This window comes from Podarcis tiliguerta (assembly GCF_965153285.1).
Source record: "Podarcis tiliguerta genome assembly, chromosome: 1".
NCBI lineage: Eukaryota > Metazoa > Chordata > Lepidosauria > Squamata > Lacertidae > Podarcis > Podarcis tiliguerta.
In genome coordinates this window covers 85,009,689-85,032,594 of record NC_139534.1, presented here as the reverse complement: position 1 = coordinate 85,032,594, position 22,906 = coordinate 85,009,689, and the positions used below count along the sequence as shown (strand labels likewise).

General features: G+C 39.9%; 1 protein-coding gene across 5 annotated transcripts in view; it reads left to right on the top strand.

The window, feature by feature from the left end:
* Nucleotides 1–22,906, top strand: part of PHF21A (PHD finger protein 21A) — a 127,843-nt gene that overhangs the window by 96,413 nt on the left and 8,524 nt on the right. For 2 of the 5 annotated variants that reach the window (XM_083455729.1, XM_083455730.1), the window contains exons 7-15: nt 2,918–3,172; nt 4,394–4,483; nt 5,974–6,273; nt 8,883–8,981; nt 11,975–12,026; nt 13,356–13,435; nt 13,970–14,030; nt 16,948–17,111; nt 22,336–22,491. In XM_083455729.1, coding sequence (XP_083311855.1) covers nt 2,918–3,172; nt 4,394–4,483; nt 5,974–6,273; nt 8,883–8,981; nt 11,975–12,026; nt 13,356–13,435; nt 13,970–14,030; nt 16,948–17,111; nt 22,336–22,491 — 1,257 coding nt within the window. Of the gene's footprint in view, nt 1–2,917; nt 3,173–4,393; nt 4,484–5,973; nt 6,274–8,882; nt 8,982–11,974; nt 12,027–13,355; nt 13,436–13,969; nt 14,031–16,872; nt 16,896–16,947; nt 17,112–22,335; nt 22,492–22,906 lie in introns of all 5 variants that reach the window. The other 3 variants (XM_083455731.1, XM_083455733.1, XM_083455732.1) reach the window with 3 other exon arrangements.

Below are 22,906 nucleotides of genomic sequence, written 5' to 3'. Positions count from 1 at the left end.
AGCGATAAGCTAGCTTCTAGAGTACTGGAAGTGCTTTAAGGAAAATTGCTGTTGTTTTAAGCAGCATTGGGGCAGCCAAGAAACTGAGCCTTTTCCTTGTGAGCAGTTATTTGCTCCTGCTGGCTCTTTGAGACCCTGTGGGCAGAACTAACACAATGACTGGCTGTTACTGAAAATGGTGGCCCCTTGTTAAAGAAAACCCTTTCCCACCAGTAACATGCCATGACACTGTGTTTCCCTATCAGCAGCAAAATATATGGAGCAGAAGCAAGGAAGTGCACAGGGTGATGACATCTGGACAGATGCACAAGATGTTACAAAGGAGGAGCTTGACATGAGGCATTTGTTTTTGGCATTTATTTCATTTAGTTCTGTTCTTGGAAACTTCATCTGGGGAGCCACAGCTCAGTAGCAGTGATGCTTTACATACACAAGGTCCCAGAGTCAACCTGTGGCATTTCCAAGTTAGGGTTGGGAAAGACTCCTGCCTGAAATCTCTGGCATCTCCAAGTTAGGATCAGGAGAGACTACTAACTGGATTGCTTGAAAAATCACTGCTAGTTAGTGCAAATGCTAAGCTAAGTGCACTAGTGGTCTGACTTCATGTAAGGCCCTTTTGTGTTGGCCCTTTTGGATGGCAGCATATCAGGGCATCATTGCTATTAATATAGGGCCCCGAAAAGTCTAACAAAGATCAATCTTTGCCCTTGGGCTTACAACCGAAACTAAGTGACACTAAAGAGAATGGGAATTGGTGGGAAGGCGAAGTGGAAATCCAACTCAGTCATTAGTATCTTGTTAAAAAGTTCTTATAACAACCAACTGGAATGGAAGTAGTTCAAGGACAGAAAGTAAGCAAAAACTGCTGCCCCTCCTTTCCTTCTCTCCCTTGGTTTCATTCAGCATGATGGAATGGGCATTGCTAGATCATAGCTGGGAAGAGAGAAAGCCTCATGGGGCGGTGCACTTTCATCAGAAGAGGAGAAAGATTGGGAATGGCCTGCTATGAATATCCTACCATCAATTCATGTCTATACAGAGAATTGCAGGACAGTTGGTGGAATACTTACTTTTTAGTTCGCAAGGCTCTGCTTTGTATGGGAATTGTTCACCTGGAAGTTGATATATATTACTGACTAGGACCACTTGCTCTAGGAATTCAGAATTGTTGGACTCTCATCTGACTTTTCCACTTGATGTGCTTTTAAAGTAACTGAAGCAAAATAATATTTATAATGTGAGAGAGCAAAGTGTGCATTAACAAGTATATCTTTCAGGTAGATTGTGAGTCATTTTTTAATTATTGGTGTCTGCTTTTATCTAGAGTTTTGACTGTAAAGGGACACTCATGTTCTTCTCTGTATTCTGTGCTGTGCACTTTGAGATTAACTTCCAGGTCATTTCTGCATTTGTACAAAGTTATGTTCAATGCTAAAGAGCCCTCTAGCGACACTGTATTGAAATTGCTTCTACTCTTTCCTTGCCAGCATCCAATTAGGGTGTTTCTTAGAAAGCACTGAATCTGCAACCCCTTTAATGTGTATAGAGAAATCCAAGTTATAACTTACGTTACACACACATGCATCTCTGAATTGTCTACTCGGAAATCTGCAATGCTTTCCAAATTAGTCTTCTTTAAAACTAGCTAAATATGTGCTTTCTCATTTGAAATAATTATAAACAAAGCATTTTCCACATTGTGCAACAACCACAATAAGTTCTTCAATAAGGGATTTTAGCAGACCTGATTATTTTTAGTTGTGGAATGTGTTGTGTAAATCATAAGAACTAGTGAAAACACTGTCATAATAGTGATGCTAAAATGTAGTTGTGATGTGCTTTTACTGATTATGCTGAAAGCCCCTCATTTTAGCCTTGATACTTTAGCTTTGAAATATCTCAGGAAATTGAAGGTGTTTCAACAATATAAAATTACATAAAATACCAATTCAATTAAATCTGATAATGAAAAAGGAACATTAGAGCAACAGCAAAAACAAACAAAAAAACTCAATTCAATATCAAATGCTTGGAAAATTCTGCTAAAGTACACATTGCATCTACTTTGCACCTCAGTGTTCCTGGTTCCATGTTTGCTGAGTACAAGCACATGTACCCTGCTGCTCCTGCTCAGTACATTGTGCCCACTATTACAACTGTTGGTGGCCAAGGTTCTCAGACTCCTGTCTGCTGCTGAACAGTTAGTTCAACACTCTGTCAAGGGCATTTCCAGGCAAATTCTCCTAAATCCCCTAGCAACCAAATGTCCATCTACCTGGATTCAGTATTAGCCTGTTAACTCTTATCCATTTGACCACAGCCTACAAATACTGGTTCAAAACAAATCCCATTTGACACTGCCTATGACGTTTCCATGCACTGCTCTGGTTCGCCAGAAGCGGCTTAGTCATGCTGGCCACATGACCCGGAAGCTGTATACCGGCTCCCTTGGCCAGTAAAGCGAGATGAGCGCTGCAACCCCAGAGTCGGTCATGACTGGACCTAATGGTCAGGGGTCCCTTTACCTTTACCTTTATGGCATCATATAGGTACACTAATGTTTGGGGGACATGGAATTGACTAGAGACATGGGGACATTATATGTGCCAAAGCATGTACTATCAATACATGATTAATTTCACACACAGTTTACCAGTGGATTAAGCAAGCCATGGTGTGGTGCTTCCTGTGTGGTTGCACGTTTATATGTGGAAGGTTTATTGAAAGTATTTGTAAAGGAGTGGGCTGATTCCATACAACTTTGACAGGTAAGAAATCGGTGTTTTAAATCTTCCCAGTTGCATTTCCCTTGCATTTCAGCTTCTGCTTTCTCACTTGTGAATTTCTAGAGCAAACCCTGTCTGGTTTGCGATGAATAGGTTCCAAAGTGTGTGTTTTGTTTTGTTTATTCTCTTAGAAGACGGTAACTACAGCTTCTATGATCACCACTAAGACACTACCTCTTGTCCTGAAAGCAGCAACAGCAACCATGCCTGCCTCCGTTGTGGGTCCAAGACCTACAATTGCCATGGTGACTGCCATCAATAGCAACCAGAAAACTGTCCTTAGCACTGATGCACAGAACACGCCAGTCAACCTCCAGACAACAAATAAAGTCACTGGTCCAGGAACAGAGGCAGTTCAAATAGTGGCAAAAAATACAGTCACATTGGTAAGCGGTCTTTGTTGCCTAGTGTTCTAAGGACGTGAGCCATTTTTAAAAATTTCCCTTGTTGCATGCCCTTTTGGGCATATACAGGTATTGAGAAACTTTGTTTAATGTGAGAAAATACTTTTGCTCTAATGGGTTTCAATTTTTAAAATAATTTACTACTTTAACAAGTGATTACTATCATATCATATTTTTCCTTGGTGTGCTGAAAGATAATTGACAACGCACCTTCACTCCAACTTTTTACAATGCTCTGCTTGCCAATAAAGGCATGTAGGACCATGCATGGACTTACCTTGTTTAGGTTATGCTTTTAAATGTATGTTCCTTTCACTGCTTATATTAAAATTATTTTAATGAGGCTCACCAACGTTGTCTATTTTTGGCTGCTGCTGGACCCACAAGCACATCATCCTGCATGACGGGATCTAGCCAGCATCTTCCTCAACCTGCGAACCAGTCTTTCTCAGGGGCGCTTTTGTGACTAACTAGCAACTCTGATAATCAGTTTCACAAAGTACTAAGCAGTTGAAGCCTGCAGAAATGTAAAAAGTAACTTGAGTGGAAAATATATCCTTGTGAGGGAGGCCAGGCATTTAAACGGAGTTTTGCTGTTTAAATAAGAATTGATCCAGAGCTGCAGCTGTAACGAAATCCATTTATACCCTAAAGTACTTCATTCCCAAAGCAAATTACTGTATATGAAAACAGTGTTCTACACATTTAAGAGAGAACCAGAGTCCTAATGTACTAAATAATTTATCTAGTACCTAACACTTATCCTTCCAGCATTTTTGAATATTATTGTTTATGCCCTCTTATCAGATATTTCAAAACATCCCCCCCAAGTTATGACGCCTTAGCACAATTAAGCATCATGTGCAGCTCCATTTGAATGGGCAGCCAAACCTGATTATTCTTTGTTGTTATTTGTAGCGCTTTGACTCGTAAAACAAAGAGGAGAATTCAAAAATGTCAAGGATAAGGGCATATTTTTAAAAATAGTAGAGGTCTTGGGTTTTACATGCTGGTGAAACAAAAGGATACTTAGCTTCATTATGCCCATGAAATGCCATTTTATTTCAGAATGGCTTGAAGAGCAAGAATCTATTTACTGTGAGAAAGGTAGGCTGTGCCTGAATAGCTTTGAAGTTGCTTATCACACCTATTCCCTTTGCTTAAATTTGTCTTCCTTCCCACCTGCCCCACTCTTATTGTTAGCAGGTTCAAGCTACACCTCCTCAGCCCATCAAAGTGCCACAGTTCATCCCTCCTCCCAGACTCACACCTCGTCCAAATTTTCTTCCACAGGTGAGTTTGTCCAAAACAGGAAAAGGGGTAGGAGTGGGGAGTTTGTCCTAAAAGTGTGACTTTGATTGGAAGAAGTACAACACCAGATGTTTCGTATACTTGGTAATAATTGAACACTACCTAATATGCTTTCCAGATTAAATCTCCAGCTTTGCTATCATATTTTTGTTTCCCTGTCAACTCTCTACCTTGCACTAGTTCTGTAAGAACTGAATTAAAGACGAGTTGATGAAGAAATGCCTTGCTTGTTATAAGGTTATTGAGTGCTGAATATTTTTCATAGTTTCTTTGATTAAAGAGCCCCTGTTTAATGTGAATCCTTAGCCTTTTTGCTAAGGAAAATGTAACTGTAATCTAATTAATATAGTTTCTAGCTTCCTGCTCCTTTCTTCCAAAGAGGAGCAGATTTTATCTAGAAATAACTTGAGCTGCAACTTTTTGAAAAAAATCTGATCTTCTACCCAAAGATGAAGGCATTATGTAATAGATTGTTTGCAGTATTTTAAATTACTAGAATTAATTTAGTTGCTCTCTCTCTCAGAGGATGCCATCTGCATCTCATTGAAGCTACATCTCTTCTCCTACCCACACTGTTGATTTTTAATGTAGTTGTTATTCAAATTCCTAGTTGTAATGTCAACAATCATTACCCAGTTATGAAAGAGAAGAAAGCATGAAAATATTAACTGTTGCACTATGCCCATCCAATGCTCTAGTCACCTGCATTTAACCCAAAGAAAGTTAGATGGGCTCAAAAATGTAATCCCTGATTGGAGGAGAGGGCTGTGTAATTCAGAAACTAGCTACTCTTGCCAACACAGTTGATCTAATAATAAATTAGAATGCATAGCCATTTGTATCCAATTTAGACACCCTAGATTTTAGAAATACTTCAAATTAACAGACCTTTGAATTCCCCCAGATCTATCCAAAGATATTTTGGTAATGCAATTGTATTTGATAACCTGCTTAGAGTACTCTCATCACTCAGTATTCCTTGAGAATATAGCATTGCAAGTTGTGCTTCCAGACCTGTGCTTCGGCGCACTGAGCGGGCAAGATCTTGGGAGCCTTGCAGGGCCTTCCTGGACCCTCATGCAACCTTCTGAGAGTCCTATAAGTAAGGCAGAGGGCTTAAAAACTCTTTCCATGACAGGAAAACTGGGTGCTGAAATAGCCTTGTTTTCCAGGCTTTGGAAGGTCACATGAGGGCTCTGGAGGCTTTTGTGAGAGATTGTGTGTCCCCTTCTGATGGTTTTTTCCAGTCTCCCCCCCGCTTTCTATTTATTTTTTGGCGAAGTATGCAAGGCTGCAATTGTGTAAGTTTTGGGCCTACTGTAGTTCTTTCCAGTGCAGATGTGTAGCACTATATAATACAAACACTACTGTAATCTGAGTCATATTTGTTGGCACAGCCATAAGTTATGTGTTAAGTACTATATCTTATCTATGCATGTAGTCTGATATGGGTTTCTCTCTCTCTTATGTAGGTTCGACCTAAACCTGTTGCCCAGAACAACATTCCTATCGCCCCTGCCCCACCTCCTCCTATGCTCGCTGCTCCTCAGCTTATTCAGAGGCCTGTGATGCTGACAACAAAATTCACACCCACCTCCTTACCTTCCTCTCAGAATTCCATACACCCAGTCCGTGTAGTGAATGGGCAAACAGCAACCATAGCCAAAACTTTTCCAATGGCACAACTCACCAGCATTGTTATAGCAGCCCCAGGTACCAGGCTTGCTGGACCTCAGACTCTACAAATCAGCAAACCAAATGTTGAGAAACAGGTATTAGTAGTTTAAACTGTGAATTGTTTCCTTCTCCTAAAGTCAATAGAATTAATGGAGATACAAATGCAATTAACCATAACATAAGACCTGTCCTCTCATTGCCTCTCCTGTGGTTAGCAATCTTGTGTGACCGAGAGCAGGGCTGTGGCCACTAGCCCTTCCATACCAGCCATCTCATCCCCTTCCACCCACACTTAGACTGTCCATATGTTGGAGAAACCTGGGCAGGCTCCCTGCACAATTTGGAATAGGGATGGGTAGATCAGTCCATTTCCAGCCTGTGTCCATTTCCTGTGTGTGCTCATAGGTGCAGTCCATCCTGTTTCCATATTAAGCTGAGCAGTTTTTAAAAGACTGTCCAAAACTCTGCATTTAAATACATAAATATGTATTTTAATATCAAAATATGTATTTAGTTGTGTATTTTCCAAACTGGCGTTTGGAAAGCCTATTTTATCCTAAAGCAAATTCCCATTATTTAACGCATTTTGACACCTTTTTTTTTTGAGCCAACGATATTGCAAAATTTGGAGAAGTGCAAAATCCAAAGTATAATTTTGTTTCAATCTGTTTTGTTTAGTTTGGGAGGTGCATTTGCTTAAAAATGCAGGCCAAGTGAAATTTTCCTGCATCCCAAATTTATAATCCTGATTTCACTGGATTCTCTATCACAGGGGGTGGATACACATATAGGGTAGGCTCTCCTGTTCAGAGGTTTCTTGCAATGTATGGATGGGGCAGGGCTGGCAGGAGAGGACGCTGCTGGACAAGCCAGCAAGTCACAGCACTGTTCTCTGTCTCATGCCAATCGTGAGATACAATGTGTGAATACGGATGGTTGATAATACCTTGTTCCTCAGACAGGGATTGGGAATGTACCAATAATTCATAATGAGTGAGCAGTTAAATTGTGATTTTATATATAGTACATCAGAATAATTAAAATTTACTCGTTTTGTGCTTTTTCTGCTGCTTCAGCATAAAACATTAACCATCAAATAATATTTATCCATAATCTTGCTGACATTTATGATGAAGCAGACATGCAGATGACTTAATTACCATCAGTTTCAGCTAACCTTTTGTAAGTAGTTTATAACGCTGGACATTTGAGAATTTCCTCTAATTCCATCTATCAGATGTAGGCCTTTTTGTGCAAATGCACTTTAAACTGACCTTTGAGTCTACTGATCAAAAGCTTGCTTGGTTTCAGTCTTATAAGCTTGACAAATTTGCCATGAGCGGTTATTTTTTAAGTAGACAGAAGTGTGTCACCTTTCCCCCAAAAACTTACATTATCGTCCTCTCTTCAAAACACTCTGAAGCATATGCAAGGTGATATGGCACTGCAACAGGTGGCAATGTGCCAAGGCTGGCTACAACTCTAGGTTTCATAGAAGCAAGGACCTTCAGCAAAAACCCTAGTGCTTAAATGTGGAAGAAAAGCCTATACATAGTACCAGTGCAGAGAAACCGCCTTTCAGCCCTTATGTACTGAGGAAGGCTGCTTCCAGGCTGGTCATGGCTTTTCTTGTCGTAAATAGGCAGAAAGTTTTCTCAAGTGTGAACAGAGCCAGACCTCTCTTTTCCACTTGCCAGTCTTAGGAACACACACACACACACGTATTTATTTATAATAAAAGGTACACCCTCCTACTTTTATTTTCTAAAGGAGATGTCCAAAGTGGCCACCATCATTTCAAATAAAACAATTAAGAAACAAGGTTTCATCCTCACTTGTCAAACCATTGGTCTAGTTTGCGCAAACCACAAACCATAGTTTAGTGTTAGGTTCTTGAGTTTCCCCCTCTGCTCTTCCAGCACAACTGCACTTATAGTGTTAGTTGTGGTTCATCCAAACAAGCAAGTAGGATCACACAGTCTAGTAAATGGGACCAAGAAGTAATGCAAAATAATTCACAATTTCAAACAATATGGTTCAAGTTATTTCTTCATGTTTCTCTTATTTCTGAGTGAACACATTGAAAACATATTTGTCATCTTAGAACAGATGGATCTAATTTTGTGACATCACAGCTATGTCATAAAGTGGGAATCATTGGGCAGGCACTTATGATGCAATATGCAGGGGATTATGACATCACTAAGCGAATGAGTTTCAGGAAAACCCAGCACTTGGGAATTCTGGAGAACTTATCTTCAGGCAAATTCTTGTTATAGTGAATAATGAATGAGAGAGATGCAAGGTGCATCTCTCAGACAGATTATTGTCTGGAGAAGCTTTTCATGGAATGTTATTTCACAAAACGTTCTGCTTACCAGGTCTCTCTTATACGTAGCCCCTCTTATCCACAGCATGGATGCAAAGTTATTATTATTACATCATCTAGTTGCTGAATTGGGCTACTTAAGTGTTGCAGTTGTACACTTGATGTTCTAAATAGTAATTTTTATTTGGGATTGTGTTTTCACTACTTAAAATTTACCACACTTTTTAAAGGAGCTCTTGGGGAAAATATTTAGTGTATTGTTCGGATTCATTTCCATCCTTTTCTTCATTTTGGTAAAGAAAAACACTGGCTGCTGTTTCTGTTTGTTTAGGAATTTAAGAAACCCGTGTTCACTTGCTGCTGTTTCCCTTTCAGACCATCAAGCCCCAAGCGGAAACAGAGGAGAAGCCAACAGAGATTCATACAGTTGCTCCTCCTGCACCACCCAAACCAAAACGAGAAGAAAACCCACAGGTACTAGTACAAATATCTACAATATCCTTTTGTGGGGTTGGGCAGATTAAAAAAAAAATTCTTTAGAAATGCTTATTTTCATCTACATTTTAATGCCACTTTTCCTCTTAAAAGAGATTCACATTCTTCACAGTGTTATTGCTGCAATGAAGAGGTCTATATGTCTGAGGAATGCTAAATCTAGCCACAAATTCCTGATCACCAAATATTTTCAGGGCTGGAAGAAAGAATGCAAAAGCTCCTGACTTTATGATAATGATGCTTGCATGTAGCACCTAAGGGTGTTCAAAGTGCTTCATGTTTTCTTAGTAATTTTTGCAATAACCCTGTAATTGAGGCCCTATATTCCAGAAAGGAGGCTGAAAGAATCTAGCCTTGTTTTAAGTTCTTGTCTAAGGTAAGGCTTGAACAGTGGCTTTTCCAGCTCGCTCTACTGTGCTATATACATAGAAATCCCAAATTATCCTTAGCTCTTTTGAGCGTTCAGATTTCATCACGCACGACAACTTCTCCAATCCCACATGCACATCTTAAACATGTTTTGGTTGGCCTTGTTTGACTAAGGAAAAGTTGTATTCGCTGGCGCCTTGACTGCCCCTCCCCTTTGCAAAGGTAGCATGGGGGCTTAAGGATGTCCCAAGAGATTTTGTGCAAGGATGCCCAATACACTCATCCTACACACACACACACACACACACACACACCTTTCCTGAAAGCTGAGAGTGTCCTGACACCTCGGCTTGAAGGTGCTCCAAGTGTCTCCAGCCCACCCTTCCCAGGCCTTTCGTGATGCTGCCCCCTTTCATAACCTTTCCTGTTATGAAACACCAAAGATGAAAATATACCCTGTGAAAAATCTCATAATTATGGTTTGTATAACAAATAATAAGACCCATTCACATAGTAGATCTATTGGACTGGTACATGTCTTAATACCTATACAAATTTAACAATAAAGCTACAGCTCGCTGGTAACCATCCATTGCAACAAATAGGGTTTTTGTTTAATCAAGCTCCTGAACATTTGCATCATGTAAGTTTGAAAATAACACATTATAAATAACATAAATGCCTGTGGATTTATTTTGTTTTCTGTGGAACAATGACACATTTAAGTGAGTGTGTGAAGGTTCCCCCAGCTGTTAGAAAAGAGAGATTGGGTGAGTTTATTGTTTCCTTGGGTGAGTGGAGTTATAATAGCATTTCAGACAGCTTGTTTTCTATGAATACCTGCAACTCAGAAAAATACTTCTGATGAAATGGACTGTAGTCCACAGAAGCTTCTACCATAATAGATTTGTGAGTCTTCAATGTGCCACAATTCTTTATTTTCTTTTCTTTTTCTTTTTGTTGCAAGAGGCTAACATAGCTATCACCCTGCAAATCTTTCAGAAAGCGCAAGTTAAGAAACCTGGATTCTGGCAGCTTGAGCAACACACAAAATCAACTGGAACTAGTGAATCTCCCTTGGGGCCCATTTAGACAATATTCTACCATCAAAATTCTGATTTTTTTTTTTAAGGGGGAGATCTTGGTTTCCCTCTCTGCACAGGGAGAAGATATTAAACGAGCAAAGAGAGTTCACTTTTTACTAATTTACTTAGTATTGTCAGAATCTGAAATACTTTTTTGCTCCGCTGTGGCTGTCCTTTTGCAGTCCATGTGATTCATATACAGAGAAAGGGAATGAGGCCAAACATTGCCACACAGGTCTAGTCTCTTGAATTCTAAAACATGGTTCATGGAGTTAAGAAATCATAGATTGCAAATACTTGACCTGAACAGTTGTGCTAGATGAGATGAAAGTGAACTACTGCTTTTTGAATCTCACGGTTCTCATGCCCTAAAACTTTTTATAGCAGTCTAAGAATAGCATAACTTGGCTGTCTCTTTAAAATAGATACATACAGCTGTGATGTTCTGAGCAAACAGCTTATGCAGCAATCATCTGGACAGTTCAGAAATCCCTGCTTGTGCTGGAAGGCTTCCATGTTTTCAGGTTTTGAGTAATCTCCAGTTAGATAACTATGGCTTTCACAATTCAAATCACACTATGTTCTGTTTTCATTTTCATAAAGTATAATGTTATTTATTATTTTATTCATTTATACATTGCTTGATTGTAAAAACAGACAAACCTCAAAGCAATTTACAAAATGATAAACCATAAAATCATGAGAATTTTACAATATATCTGATACACATGCAAGTTTATACAGAGATTTTTTTTTAATTTTTCAAATTAGTTTTGAATGGACAGCAAAGGCCTAGGGTGCAGCTGAACTGTTAGGTGCAGAGTTGGGGGCTATTTGTAAATAGTGGTCAGAGGAAGCTGAAATGCAGAGAAGTACAGACAGTGCATCTAATTAGCAGTGGTAATTCACAAAGCAGTTGTTGGTAATACAGACATCCTAGCATAGTTATGCTAATTATCTTACTCAGTATGCTAACAAATATTTTGTCTTAGGTCAGTCCACAAGTGATAGCAATGTGCTTGATGTATTGTAATTCAGCAGTTAACAGGTGCAGCTGGTTTTAAATTGGTGTTTCTCTGCAGCAACACTTGTGTCTGCATCTTTTAACTAACAAGTCCATGCTTCTGGGAGCCCTGGCCTAGTCAGGCTTTAGGAATCACCTATATGCATCTATGTTGTCCACCCTTTATGAGGTTGCTGTAGAAAAAACTAGTGTACCTGCTGCATAAAGATTTCTGTGTAAAGTGTGGAGCTGCCTTCAGTCTCATAGATCCACAGAGATGAGCTTGCCAACCCTCCTCTTTGAACTAAGGGATATGCAAGTTGTATAAAGATACATATTGCTGTTATTTGCTTCATTTTATGAAGTGCCATTTGAGATATACAGGTGATGCATGTTTTTGAAGAATTGCTCAGTGAAAATTGTATCACTTTTTTAAAGCTACTATTTCACCTTAAAAGAAGTTTAGTGCCTCTCTTAATTTGATTGAATTGTTTTCTTCTTCTTTTCTGATACAGAAACTTGCCTTCATGGTGTCTCTTGGACTGGTTACACATGACCATCTAGAAGGTAAGAAAAATGACTATGGCTGCAATCTTTGCACACTATCAAGGAAAAAGTTTATTTAACTTAATGGTGCTTACTTCCAAGTAAATAAGTTTAGGATTGAGCTGCATAAATTCCAGAGCTCTGGAATTAATGTACAAGTTTCAAATATTTCTGCTTAGAGTGCATACTTTCCCATGTATCAAAGTTTAAAATATCAGTTTTAAAAAGTGACATATTTTCTGTTCAAGGTTCTGGGTTGTTTCCTGGAGTTGAAAAAATGACCAAATAGGATGATGATCCTAAATGCTAGTCTGATTTTTAGGTTTCTGACTAGGAGATCTAAGGCCACAAATATGGTTTCTTCAATAGCAGAACCACCACAGTACTATTTTTCAAATAACTTAATTTCCTTTATCAATTAATTAGCACATTGTTTAAACTGAGGGAAATTATTCTGACTGGCAGGCTGGATCCTAGGTTCCCTCAACCCTGGCAGCAACTCTGCCAATCAACTGGTCTCACTATGAAGTCAGGTGACTAATTTTTCATTTCTGTGCAACAAAGCGTGCTGCAAAAGAAAACATGAGGCTTGAAGTTTTACCCATCAGCTGAAAGGCAGTGACCCCAAGTCTCTTTTCTGTAAGGATCAGCTGTGTTGCCAATTCAGTGGGCAGTGACACCAAGCCTACTTTGTGCAGAGATATCATCTGCACAGCGGATCCATCAGCCCACTGCAGTTCCATCTGCTCCACTTTGAACAACAAGGAGCATGCTTTAAGCTCTCAGTTGTGCTTTCGCAGCCACATCTCTACCTGCCCCACACCTGTTGTCACATATAAAGTCAGGTGTGGGGCACGGGTGTGGTTTGGGGAAAGCAGCCTCCCATGGCCTGGAGATTCCTCACCCCTGAGTTAAATATATTTAAATGGTTTTGTACCTTAAAAAAAGTTTGCAATATTTTGATATGAAGTTGTTGTAATCCACCTTTGGCTCATTGCATTGAGAAATACTGGGATATAAGTCAAGCAAATAAATCAGTCTTCAAACAACTCCCTGCTTCTGGCAGAAATAAGTTGCCAACAACAAATTTTGTGTGGCACAGAATGTGGAAGATAAAAATATCAGCTGAGAGGTTTTGGAAGAGCAGGAAACGCTTTCTTAAGCTAATTTACTTTCTTTTACTTAACTTTCCACTTTACTTTCAACCCATTTATATAATATGGATGTTTCTTCAGAATTAAGTTTGCAAAGAGCATTTCAGAAGCCATAGTTCCTGACTCCTAACTTGCTCATACTAGATATTGAGGTCTTTGAGCCCTAAAATGCTTTTATTTCTACCCTTTCCCCAAGAAATACAAAGTAAGCGACAAGAAAGGAAACGAAGGACAACAGCAAATCCAGTGTACAGCGGAGCTGTCTTTGAGCCTGAGGTAACAATTTTTGCTTATAAAATAAGTAAATAACTTGCTGAAAAGCATTTTGCTCATTGCTTCAGCCTTCTAGGTGGGGCTGTCATCATTTAAGAGAGCATGAAGGACAATTATAAATGGAAAGAAGTTTCCTACTTTATACTTTCTTTCCCTTATATCTTCTCTCCTCCTCCTTCTTCTCTGGCATGATTCCAGACTTGGCATTGAATTATTTCTCTCATCACAAGTGGGATCAGCATTGCCCGTAATTGTGTGAAAGACTAGCTTTTCTACAGGGTAGTATCCAAACACTGAAACGATAATGGATATAATCTGAAGAAAGTTAAACCTACATTTGATTCTTACTGAAATTTATGGATTTAAGTGCAAAAGCCTGTTTGCTTCAATGGGACTCAACACTTGTGTTTTTCCAGATTTTTTATATAGTCACTGTGTGTGTGTGTGTGTGTGTGTGTGTGTGTTTGTGTGTGTGTAGATGTAGCTTTCACTTGCCAAAACAGTTGACTATCTACTTTCTTCCTTTCTTCTGTAAAGCGCAAGAAGAGCGCAGTCACATACCTGAACAGCACAATGCATCCTGGGACACGTAAACGAGGTAGGTGTCTCATAATAGCACCTCCCTGTATGTTTATTTCCCTTTCTTTTGGACTGAAATAAAACAATATAGAAAATAGTTTTGTGGTACTGAATACACATCGTAGGTATGCTATAACCCTGGTAGGCAGCTACTCTACAGAAGCATCCTTGGTTGGTAGGCTTTGAGGGTAATCTGGAATGAATAAGGATATAAATGGGAGAATTTCCTGTGTGTAAACTTGGCCCAGTAAAGATTCCCAACCCAGATTAGTAAATGTAGCCTGTCATGCAGACTAGAAGGGGGGTGCCAAAGTGGTAACTGAGCTCCCATTCTGAGACTCTTCCTGTGTAGTGACTAAGTGTGTTTGGTCCTATGTTAGGACTCACTGTTTATGAAATTATTTCTTGTGCTGTTAAGAACATGTTCAGGTTTCTTTGAAAGGCATCGTGTGGCAACCATGGTACTCTTAAAATTATTACAGGGATGCTTTCAAAATTCTTCCCACCCAATTTTCTCCTTAGATATCAAGGTTCTGAATTCTTGATCTTGCTTGTGGAATGGCACCAGTAATCTGCCATTTTTCCATTTTTAACGTACAGACTTTGTTTAGACTGCTACACATGCAGTTCGCTAGTTTTCCATTTGCATACTCCCCCCCCCCCCACTTTACAGGTTACTAACCCATGCCAGCAAAGGCGAACATTGATTAAAATACTAACGAAAAAGGCAGTAGTAACATGGTCATATCTATTCATGTGCCTTAGTGTGTATCTGTAAACTGTTAAGGGTTAGGAGTAATGTTGCAAATGGAAAACTCTGGCAAACTGCACATAAGCCCTGAGGTGTATTTTAGAAATTGTCCATGTAAAACTGTAAGGCAGGTAAAGCAGAGCATGGGGCAGCCAATTCATGGAACAAGAAAAGAACTTGGGATATCTATTTTATTCCTTGATCTAAACTGTGCTGCTTCCACTGTGAACAATATATCTAGTATTAAAGGAAAGAGAGCCCAGTTGAAATTGAGATGGTGTGAACTGTGGAAGGTTTGCTCAAAAACACTTTTCCTTGAGGAGGGAAGGTTTCTGCATTCTCCCTGCATCTTGAACCTTTAAGTGTTGTTTGGCCTCCAAGAAGCAGATGATGCACAGTTTTTGAAGTTTTGAGATGAAGCCCTCTGCTTCAGTAGGTTGTGACAGCTATCGACATGGTTGAGTTCAAGAGAGGTTGTTAATTCCTAATGCTTTGGGTGACCCTAAGATCAACAGAGAATGTATGTTGATGGCCAGGAATCAGAAAGGTATCATCAATGCTTGTTGTTGCTAATACATCACCAAGCATGTCTGTTTTGTGTCTGAGACAAGTTACTACTGATCTGCTCTCGTGTAGTGGTTGCTGTGTTCTTAGAGCCAGCCAATTGTACAGTAGAACTAAGCTTGGCTTTGAGATTAATTTATTTTGACTCTGTTCAGTGCTAAATATCATGAGTGAGCACTGAATGCCCTTTCTGTAATGCTTTCTAATGTCTCCTCTGCTCCTGGGCCTGTTGTTTCAAAAACAAATGGCCAGGTCAGAGGACGTAAGTTGTATAATACTTGATATTTCAAATGTTAAAAGATATATGCACTATGTACCTAGTAGGATGAGTGTGTTCATGCACATGAGTGTTTGGGTGAGTTTTTAGGTAGCTGAGCAGTTTCAGTAGAGTGCATTTGTCTCTTCCTGTTTAGCCCACTGATTTGAATTTGCTTAAAACGATAGTGCCTGATATTATTATTATTATTACTAGTCTTTGGCAGCTTTTGGCATTTTGAAAATAAAGTGATGGTCTCATTGCAGTTTACATTGAGCAGGCTTTACTTTCCCCCCAAATTGCTGCCATAACTGCTCAGTTCAGCTATTAGTGCATTTCCCCAGGAGATCAGATGTTCAGAGGAGCCCTTCTTTCCTTGCATAATTTGTTTCTCACCTGAAGCAAAATTGGATGTACTGGGGTTTTTTTGCACTGATGTTGGCTTTCTGTCCCTCAACACACAGAGGGCATTGGCCTTCAGTGCCACTTTCCATCAGAGTTGTTAGGTGCCATTTACTGAAGATAATGATTACTATGCATGTTTAATTTGATCTTCCTGCCTCTTTTCTCGGTCTCTAGCTTCACTTATTGACTGCTTAAATATCTTTATATATATATATTCCTCTCTGAGCATATGCCTCTCATCAATCATCAGAGTAGTGGTAATGCAAAAGACAAAGATTGGTGTCTCCTACCGTGTTGTGATTTCACTTGGAATAATAGCACACTTTATCGTGAGTTATATCTTCCTACAGTCAGCAGGATAGGATTTTAACAACTCTTCATACTTTCAGATTAGCTTTGTTGAGGCTTTCTCCCACCTAGGCTACCATGCAGCTCCTTTTGCTGAGAGAGATCTCATGGGGTTGCAGGCCATAATTTTCTCTGGCATTTGTGGAATGTTGTGAGTTTTTCTTAGCACAAAGGTGGTATTTAGATGTAGGTTTCACCTTAGGCTCACTGAGGGTGATTTACCAATGGTCATAACAATGTGATGGAGATACCATGATAAATTAGAGTGGTAGAAATCATGGCAGCTTTTCTTTGCCAGGGGAATTTGGGGGTGGTAAGTTAAAAGTTAAAGACATTAGTGTGGTTATAGAGATATATTGGGAGTAGCGCTCTTTCTGAAGGCATGTGTTTTCTCTCTTGTGATACCATCCTTCCTTACACAATTCTCCTTTAAGTGTCTTTAAAATAACTTTACAGTCCTGACTTGGCTTTCTTTCACTCGTGACTATAATACTAACTTCTTCTCTGTACTACATCACTTCCTTTTTTTCATGCTAGCCAATGAGGAGCACTGGCCAAAGGTATGTAAGATTATTTCCCCTCCCCTTTTTGTTCCCTTTTGTTAATGTGTAGGTCGTCCACCTAAATACAACACGGTGCTGGGGTTTGGGGCTCTGACCCCCACATCCCCTCTGTCCAGTCATCCTGACTCCCCTGAAAATGAAAAGACAGAGACCACATTTTCTTTCCCCGCAACTGTTCATCCTGTGTCCCTGCCCAGCCCCAGCTCCACAGACGTAAGTAATTCTTCCTGAGAGGTTTGCTGTTCGAAGAGACCGTGGAGACTTCAGAATTTGGTTCTTTAGATGCACTGGTATTATGGTAAACGGCAATAATATGACCCCCTTCTTCAGCCCCCTACACTTCTACCTGTACCTATTCACCCCCCACCCAAACTCTGGAGTAGTATATATATATCTATATGATATCCACAGGACATGCCAGAATGTTCATATCCTAGAATCGTAGAATTGTAGAGTTAGAAGGGGAAATATTTCAAAGTTCTATAAGCCCTTCCCAGATGCACAGTGATGTAGTGAATTAAAGACAGTGCATATGTGATATATTTCAGCAATCTAGTGGCAGGAGGAGAACAAATCCTGTCACACAGAAGCCTTAGGAACAATTACATATTATTACTGAATCAATAAAGTAAGGAGAAATTCTTGCTCAAGGTAGTTGGACACAGCGTTAGTGGAGTCAGAGTGAGTGCCTTCACTGACACCTGGCAGTTGCTTCTCGTTTATGGATTCTGCATACCTATATGGGGGAAAGTTTTCTTTTCTGTGAAAGTATCCTTCTGGTATGTGAGCCCAGTTGCCTATTCTGCCAGTTTAGCACAGGCTGTTGCTGAATTAAAGTTGATCTAACCCATAGCTTGATCTGCAGCACTGTCTGTTTTTGGAGAGTGTGGGTGGGAGGTAAATCCATCCTTCTCATGACAGGTGGGTTCGAATTGGAAGTTCTGGACTCACAACCTTGGTCAAGTCTCATCACTTCTCTGTACCTTTGTTTCCTCATAATAAATAGCTCCATGGTTGTAAGACCCAACTAATGAACACATTTTACACACGATCAGACTTGCATAACTTTTATGTTCTAGTGGGCTGCACTAGATGTTCCTCCAATCTGTTTTTTATGCTGCTGAGCTAAGAGCCTCTGCATCTCATTCATGAAATATGCAGCTTGAGGATTGCTCTAACTTACATAACTGTATCTGTAGCCTCATTGTTGAAGCAGCCAAGAATAGCCAAATCAGGAACACCATCAGTATCTTTTCTGCACTGCTGGGTATTGCAAAAGATAAAATCAACAGGCAGCATTCCTATAGGATGCAAGTTCTGCGTTAAGAGCCATAGTCATTCATTCTCTAGGTATTGTATTATTCATGAAATCTCCCAAACTATCAGAAGGCAGTAGTAAAAATTGATCCAAACAAAGAAGACTTTCCTGCTGACTTTTTAGCATGGCGTGCACACATGCACATGAACACATTCTACTTATAACAGGTTTGACAAAGGTTGCTAGATTCTTAAGCACATTTGTTTTATAAATAAAGCACTAGGACAGTGAGCTCATTGTCATTCCAGTTGATGTCTGTTGCACATTTTTACATAATGTTCTGAGCTTTCGGTAATGATGTAATTCTGATTAGCCATCAGCCTTCAAGCCTAGAGTGTTTTGTTAAATATCCATCCACCAAACATGTACACACATCACATGAATGTATTGCTTCCTCCAGAAATTCACCTCCTATTTCACTTCAGTGGTGTGTGTTTTTCGGAGAATTTATGGTAAATAGGTTTGTTTTCAGTTGTGTCCCTCCACTCACCGAAGACTCCTTAATCCAACATAGGATTCCTTTAATGGAATGGGGGCAGGCATTGTTTGCTGATTTCCCCCCCCCCCCCATCTCTCTGCAGTCCGTTGACCTTCCCTGGTCTGCTCCAAAGGATTGTGGAGGTTGACGGGGCAGGTGGCCCCCAGAAGATAATGAAAACTGCTTCCCTTCCATTCATGGAAACCTCTGCTAGTGCAGAGTACTGCCCATTAATGGAGACAACTGAGTACAACCTTCTGATCTTGTTAGCTTCTGAATATCTTTAACTTCCATAATCAGTTACTCAGATTAAGATGCTCATTAGGTTTCAGCTCCACTTCAACAGGCGCTCTAGGGCTAGGATGTGGGATCTGTGGCCTTCCATATGTTGCTGTCTTGGCTAGCACAGCCAGAGGTCAGGGGATTTTGTAAATTAGTTCAGCAGTATTTGGAGAGCTACATGCTCTCCACCCCTGTTCTAGGGAAACCTCGTTGTGTTTGTCTTCCATGCAGTCACAAAATACAAGAAAAAAGTTGGCCTTTTGAGTTTGGGTAGTCATAACACTTCAAGAGATACATGAAAGTTTAACTCTGTTGAGTGGACAATATGAAACTGGCTGTATTATTATAGATTGAACTACTTTAGAACCCAACAATGCTCAAGTCACAGGGGATCCAACCCTGTTATGTTTAGTGAAACTCATCTTAGCTACTACTACAACTACTGTAGAAAGCTACAGAGAGGAGTATGACTGACTTAAAAGCTGGGTGGGGGGTTGAAGGATAAAAGGTGAGGTTTTCATTAAGTCCCCCCCTTCCCCCCATAATTTGAACATTGGAATCCAGGACTCATTTGATATTTAGAACTTGCAAAATCAAAGCATCTTTACATGCCAAAGTCAGGATAGCACAGTAAGTTTAGGAATTAATAGAGAGAGGCTTGGTTTTCAAAGTCAAAGTTTAAGCCTCAGCTAATGTTTGTGGGTAATATCCTCCCACCCGCCCGTGGTTGGTATTCTGGCATCATTTAATATGTATTCTTAATAAAGATGGGCACATTAGCATGCTATGTAAGGCAGTAGAAAACATCTGGCATAATTCAAATCCTACCACTGCTCAGTTTGATATGGAAGATTGAATTACATATTTTAAGGAGGCGGTGACACTTTTATTTCTTTCAAATTTTATCCCTATATTCTGAATTTGAAGGAAGCATTAGAGATTGGGATTTGGATGTAGCAATTTTCCAGAGCAGCCCTCAGTTGATTGAAATTCATGTATTAAGCCATTTTCTGTTACCTTATTTCTGTTCTTTTTAGCTCTTCTTCTCTTTCTGCATTTTTGTACAGCGATCTACAAATAAAAATAGTAACTATGAGATGGTAACGGCAGAAGGAAAGAGAGAAAAGGAAACTAAATGGCTTTGCTAAGAATTTTGCATCCTAAAGTGAAGAGATAAGGAAGGGAAAGTAATGCAAAGAGTCATGCAAAACTGACATGTTCTTGCTATTAAAAGTAGTATTGGGGCCTTTGTTTACATTTTACAGCTGGGGATGGTGTTTTGTGTTAGTCTGGTTTGGTCAAGGTTTTCCATCTCTTCTATCGAAAGGCCAAGTTTACGTAAGATAAATCAGAAAAAGTATACCTATTACTGGATATTGCAGTGATGCACCAAGGTTAAAGTTATACTAGGCTTAAAGTGGTGCATTACCTTAATTTTGCAAGCAGTGCCTTCTACTTCCAAAATATTGAAAAGATGATGGCCCATGAAACACATTTCTTAGGAAAGACTGTAGCTACCTTAAGAGGTAGCACCCAGGTGAAATTATGATTATGCTCATGCTAAGCATGCCCAAGGCTAGATTCCATAGCCTTTTGCAAACAATAATTTTATTGCACAATAAATATGTAGATCTTACTCATATTTGCAGAGAATCCAGGCAGGCTTTCTCCTCAGTGCTGTTCCCCAGATATCACATTTTGCCAACGTGTAGACCACAGTTCTTTTGCCAATAGAAAGCATTAATTTTATATTTTATCTCTGGCCCCCACCTGCCTAACCCATCCCCTTGCTTTCTTGTTTTGATTTGGCGTGTTGCGTGGAATGAGGCTGTACAGATGTCACAGGCACCTAGAAATGGCCATGACTTCACTGCTCACAATTAGTACAATTTTCTGCCCCTATAGCTGTGCAGATTTTGCTTATTTGCTTAGAGGCTTATCAATCCAGTGTGGTCATATAGCCATTGAAAATAAAGACATACAATAGCAGCAGCAACCACCACAGCAAATCTCTCTTATCCATCATGGTTAATGATATTAGCTTTTATTCCTTGTATATGTGTTAGTTTCACTCCTCTCCAGCACTGGAATATTCATATTCACTATTTGATTTATGTACTCTGTCCCCAAACAAAATAAGCACCTCAGTATAGTGAGCTCCTAGTGTTGGATTGGGCTACTAGTGTTGGATTTAAATTATTAGTTGCTTACTACAAAAGTCTCTAATGGAGCAATCCTAACTATAGAAAGCTAGCATAAATAATGCTAGCATGTTACAGTGGCAAAAGTTACCCCTATTCCAAACTCAGTTCAGAAGGAATAGGCCGCTCTTTGCCAGCTACATTGGCTGGGCTGCTGGGTCACTTGACTGAGACAGAAGGTGTTTGGAAGAGGTGTAAGTCTCTCCTTGCTCTGCCACATCTCCAGAATGCCCCCTTCTGGGGGGAACTTGTGCTAGTGTAAGTGATACCTTCTTAAGATCCACCGGCTGAGCATCCATTGAGATCTGCCATATCCAAATTCTATCATCCCAGTGGATCCTAGGTTTCAATTACACTGCAAGTGACTTACAATCTTTTGGTTTTTAACTTTTTTGTAACAAAAAACAGAAGCTAAAGCATTCTGCACTACCAGGGCCACCTGTCCCTCAAGTGACAGCAGTGGATACAGGAAGACACTCAGACTATGGACCTTTCAGAATGAGTCTCACCCTGCCAAGAGCATATTGCATGCCATTCACCTGGTCAGAAGATCCACCTGCTAATCCCTCTTGGCTGGATTAAGACTCATGTCATTGGTCCTCATCCAGTTCATTATCATGACAGGTCACCAATCAGCAGGTCCACTGCCTACCTGCAGAAGATGACATAAGAGCTGTGTGTCATCAGCATGGTGATGACAGCACACTCTCAGACGTTGTCTAATCCCACCCAGCATTAAGTTAAACATGGGTGACAAGTTCTGCACCTCCTGGAGAACCGAACCTATTGCGGCACTTTTAAAATGTTTTCCATACAGTGGATCACTGGGACTTTCACCCCACATTTAATTTCACTTACTTGAAAATAAGATGGGTGTGATTCTTAACTATATAAATAAGTGATCTGTGCTTTATAGTTTGAAATTGTACTAGGGTAGACATGGTGGCATTTGAAGAAGCTGTGGCCCTTGACGTTCCTTGTGGTTCTTTTCTGTCTGAAGAAAGTGGATCTAATCGTCAGGCACCCTTTGGTGGCTTTCTTTCTGTGCTTCATGAAAAGGATATTATTTTGGGGATTTCATTCACTTAGGACTTTACTTTGAACTGGAATTTAGTTTTCAAAGTTTGTAAGTTCCCTTTCCCCCCTCTAATTTTATAGGGTGATATCCATGAAGATTTTTGCAGTGTTTGCAGGAAAAGTGGGCAGTTGCTGATGTGTGACACGTGCTCACGTGTGTATCACTTGGACTGTCTGGACCCACCTCTGAAAACTATTCCCAAGGGCATGTGGATCTGTCCCAAATGTCAAGACCAGGTATTGTTTGACACAAAAGGGGAAGCCTCTCGCAACGGTTCTCTGCTTTTGACAAAATGGGTGGGGCACATGGCTTAGACTTTGAGAGGGCGAAAATATCTGACCTGAATGGAAATGGCCTCACAAATTCAAAGCCATCAAACATTTGCTTTTCTGTTCCACATCTCAGGGTACTAAACAGCCATTTATTTGCCATGGCAAAGCTCGAAGACTTACGGGGAAGATTCCCTGTGATCCACTTGCATCTTTATCTATTTCTGCTTCCACAATATATATATAATGTTAGCTTCATTCTTCAATACATGTGTTGGAAGGTCCAGTATTTTAAGGTCTAGGACAAAGCTACATGCTGGAAAACCAATGTTTGCATGATAATGCAGGGACACAGGGCATTTTACAGGTGAGAGTTAGCAGG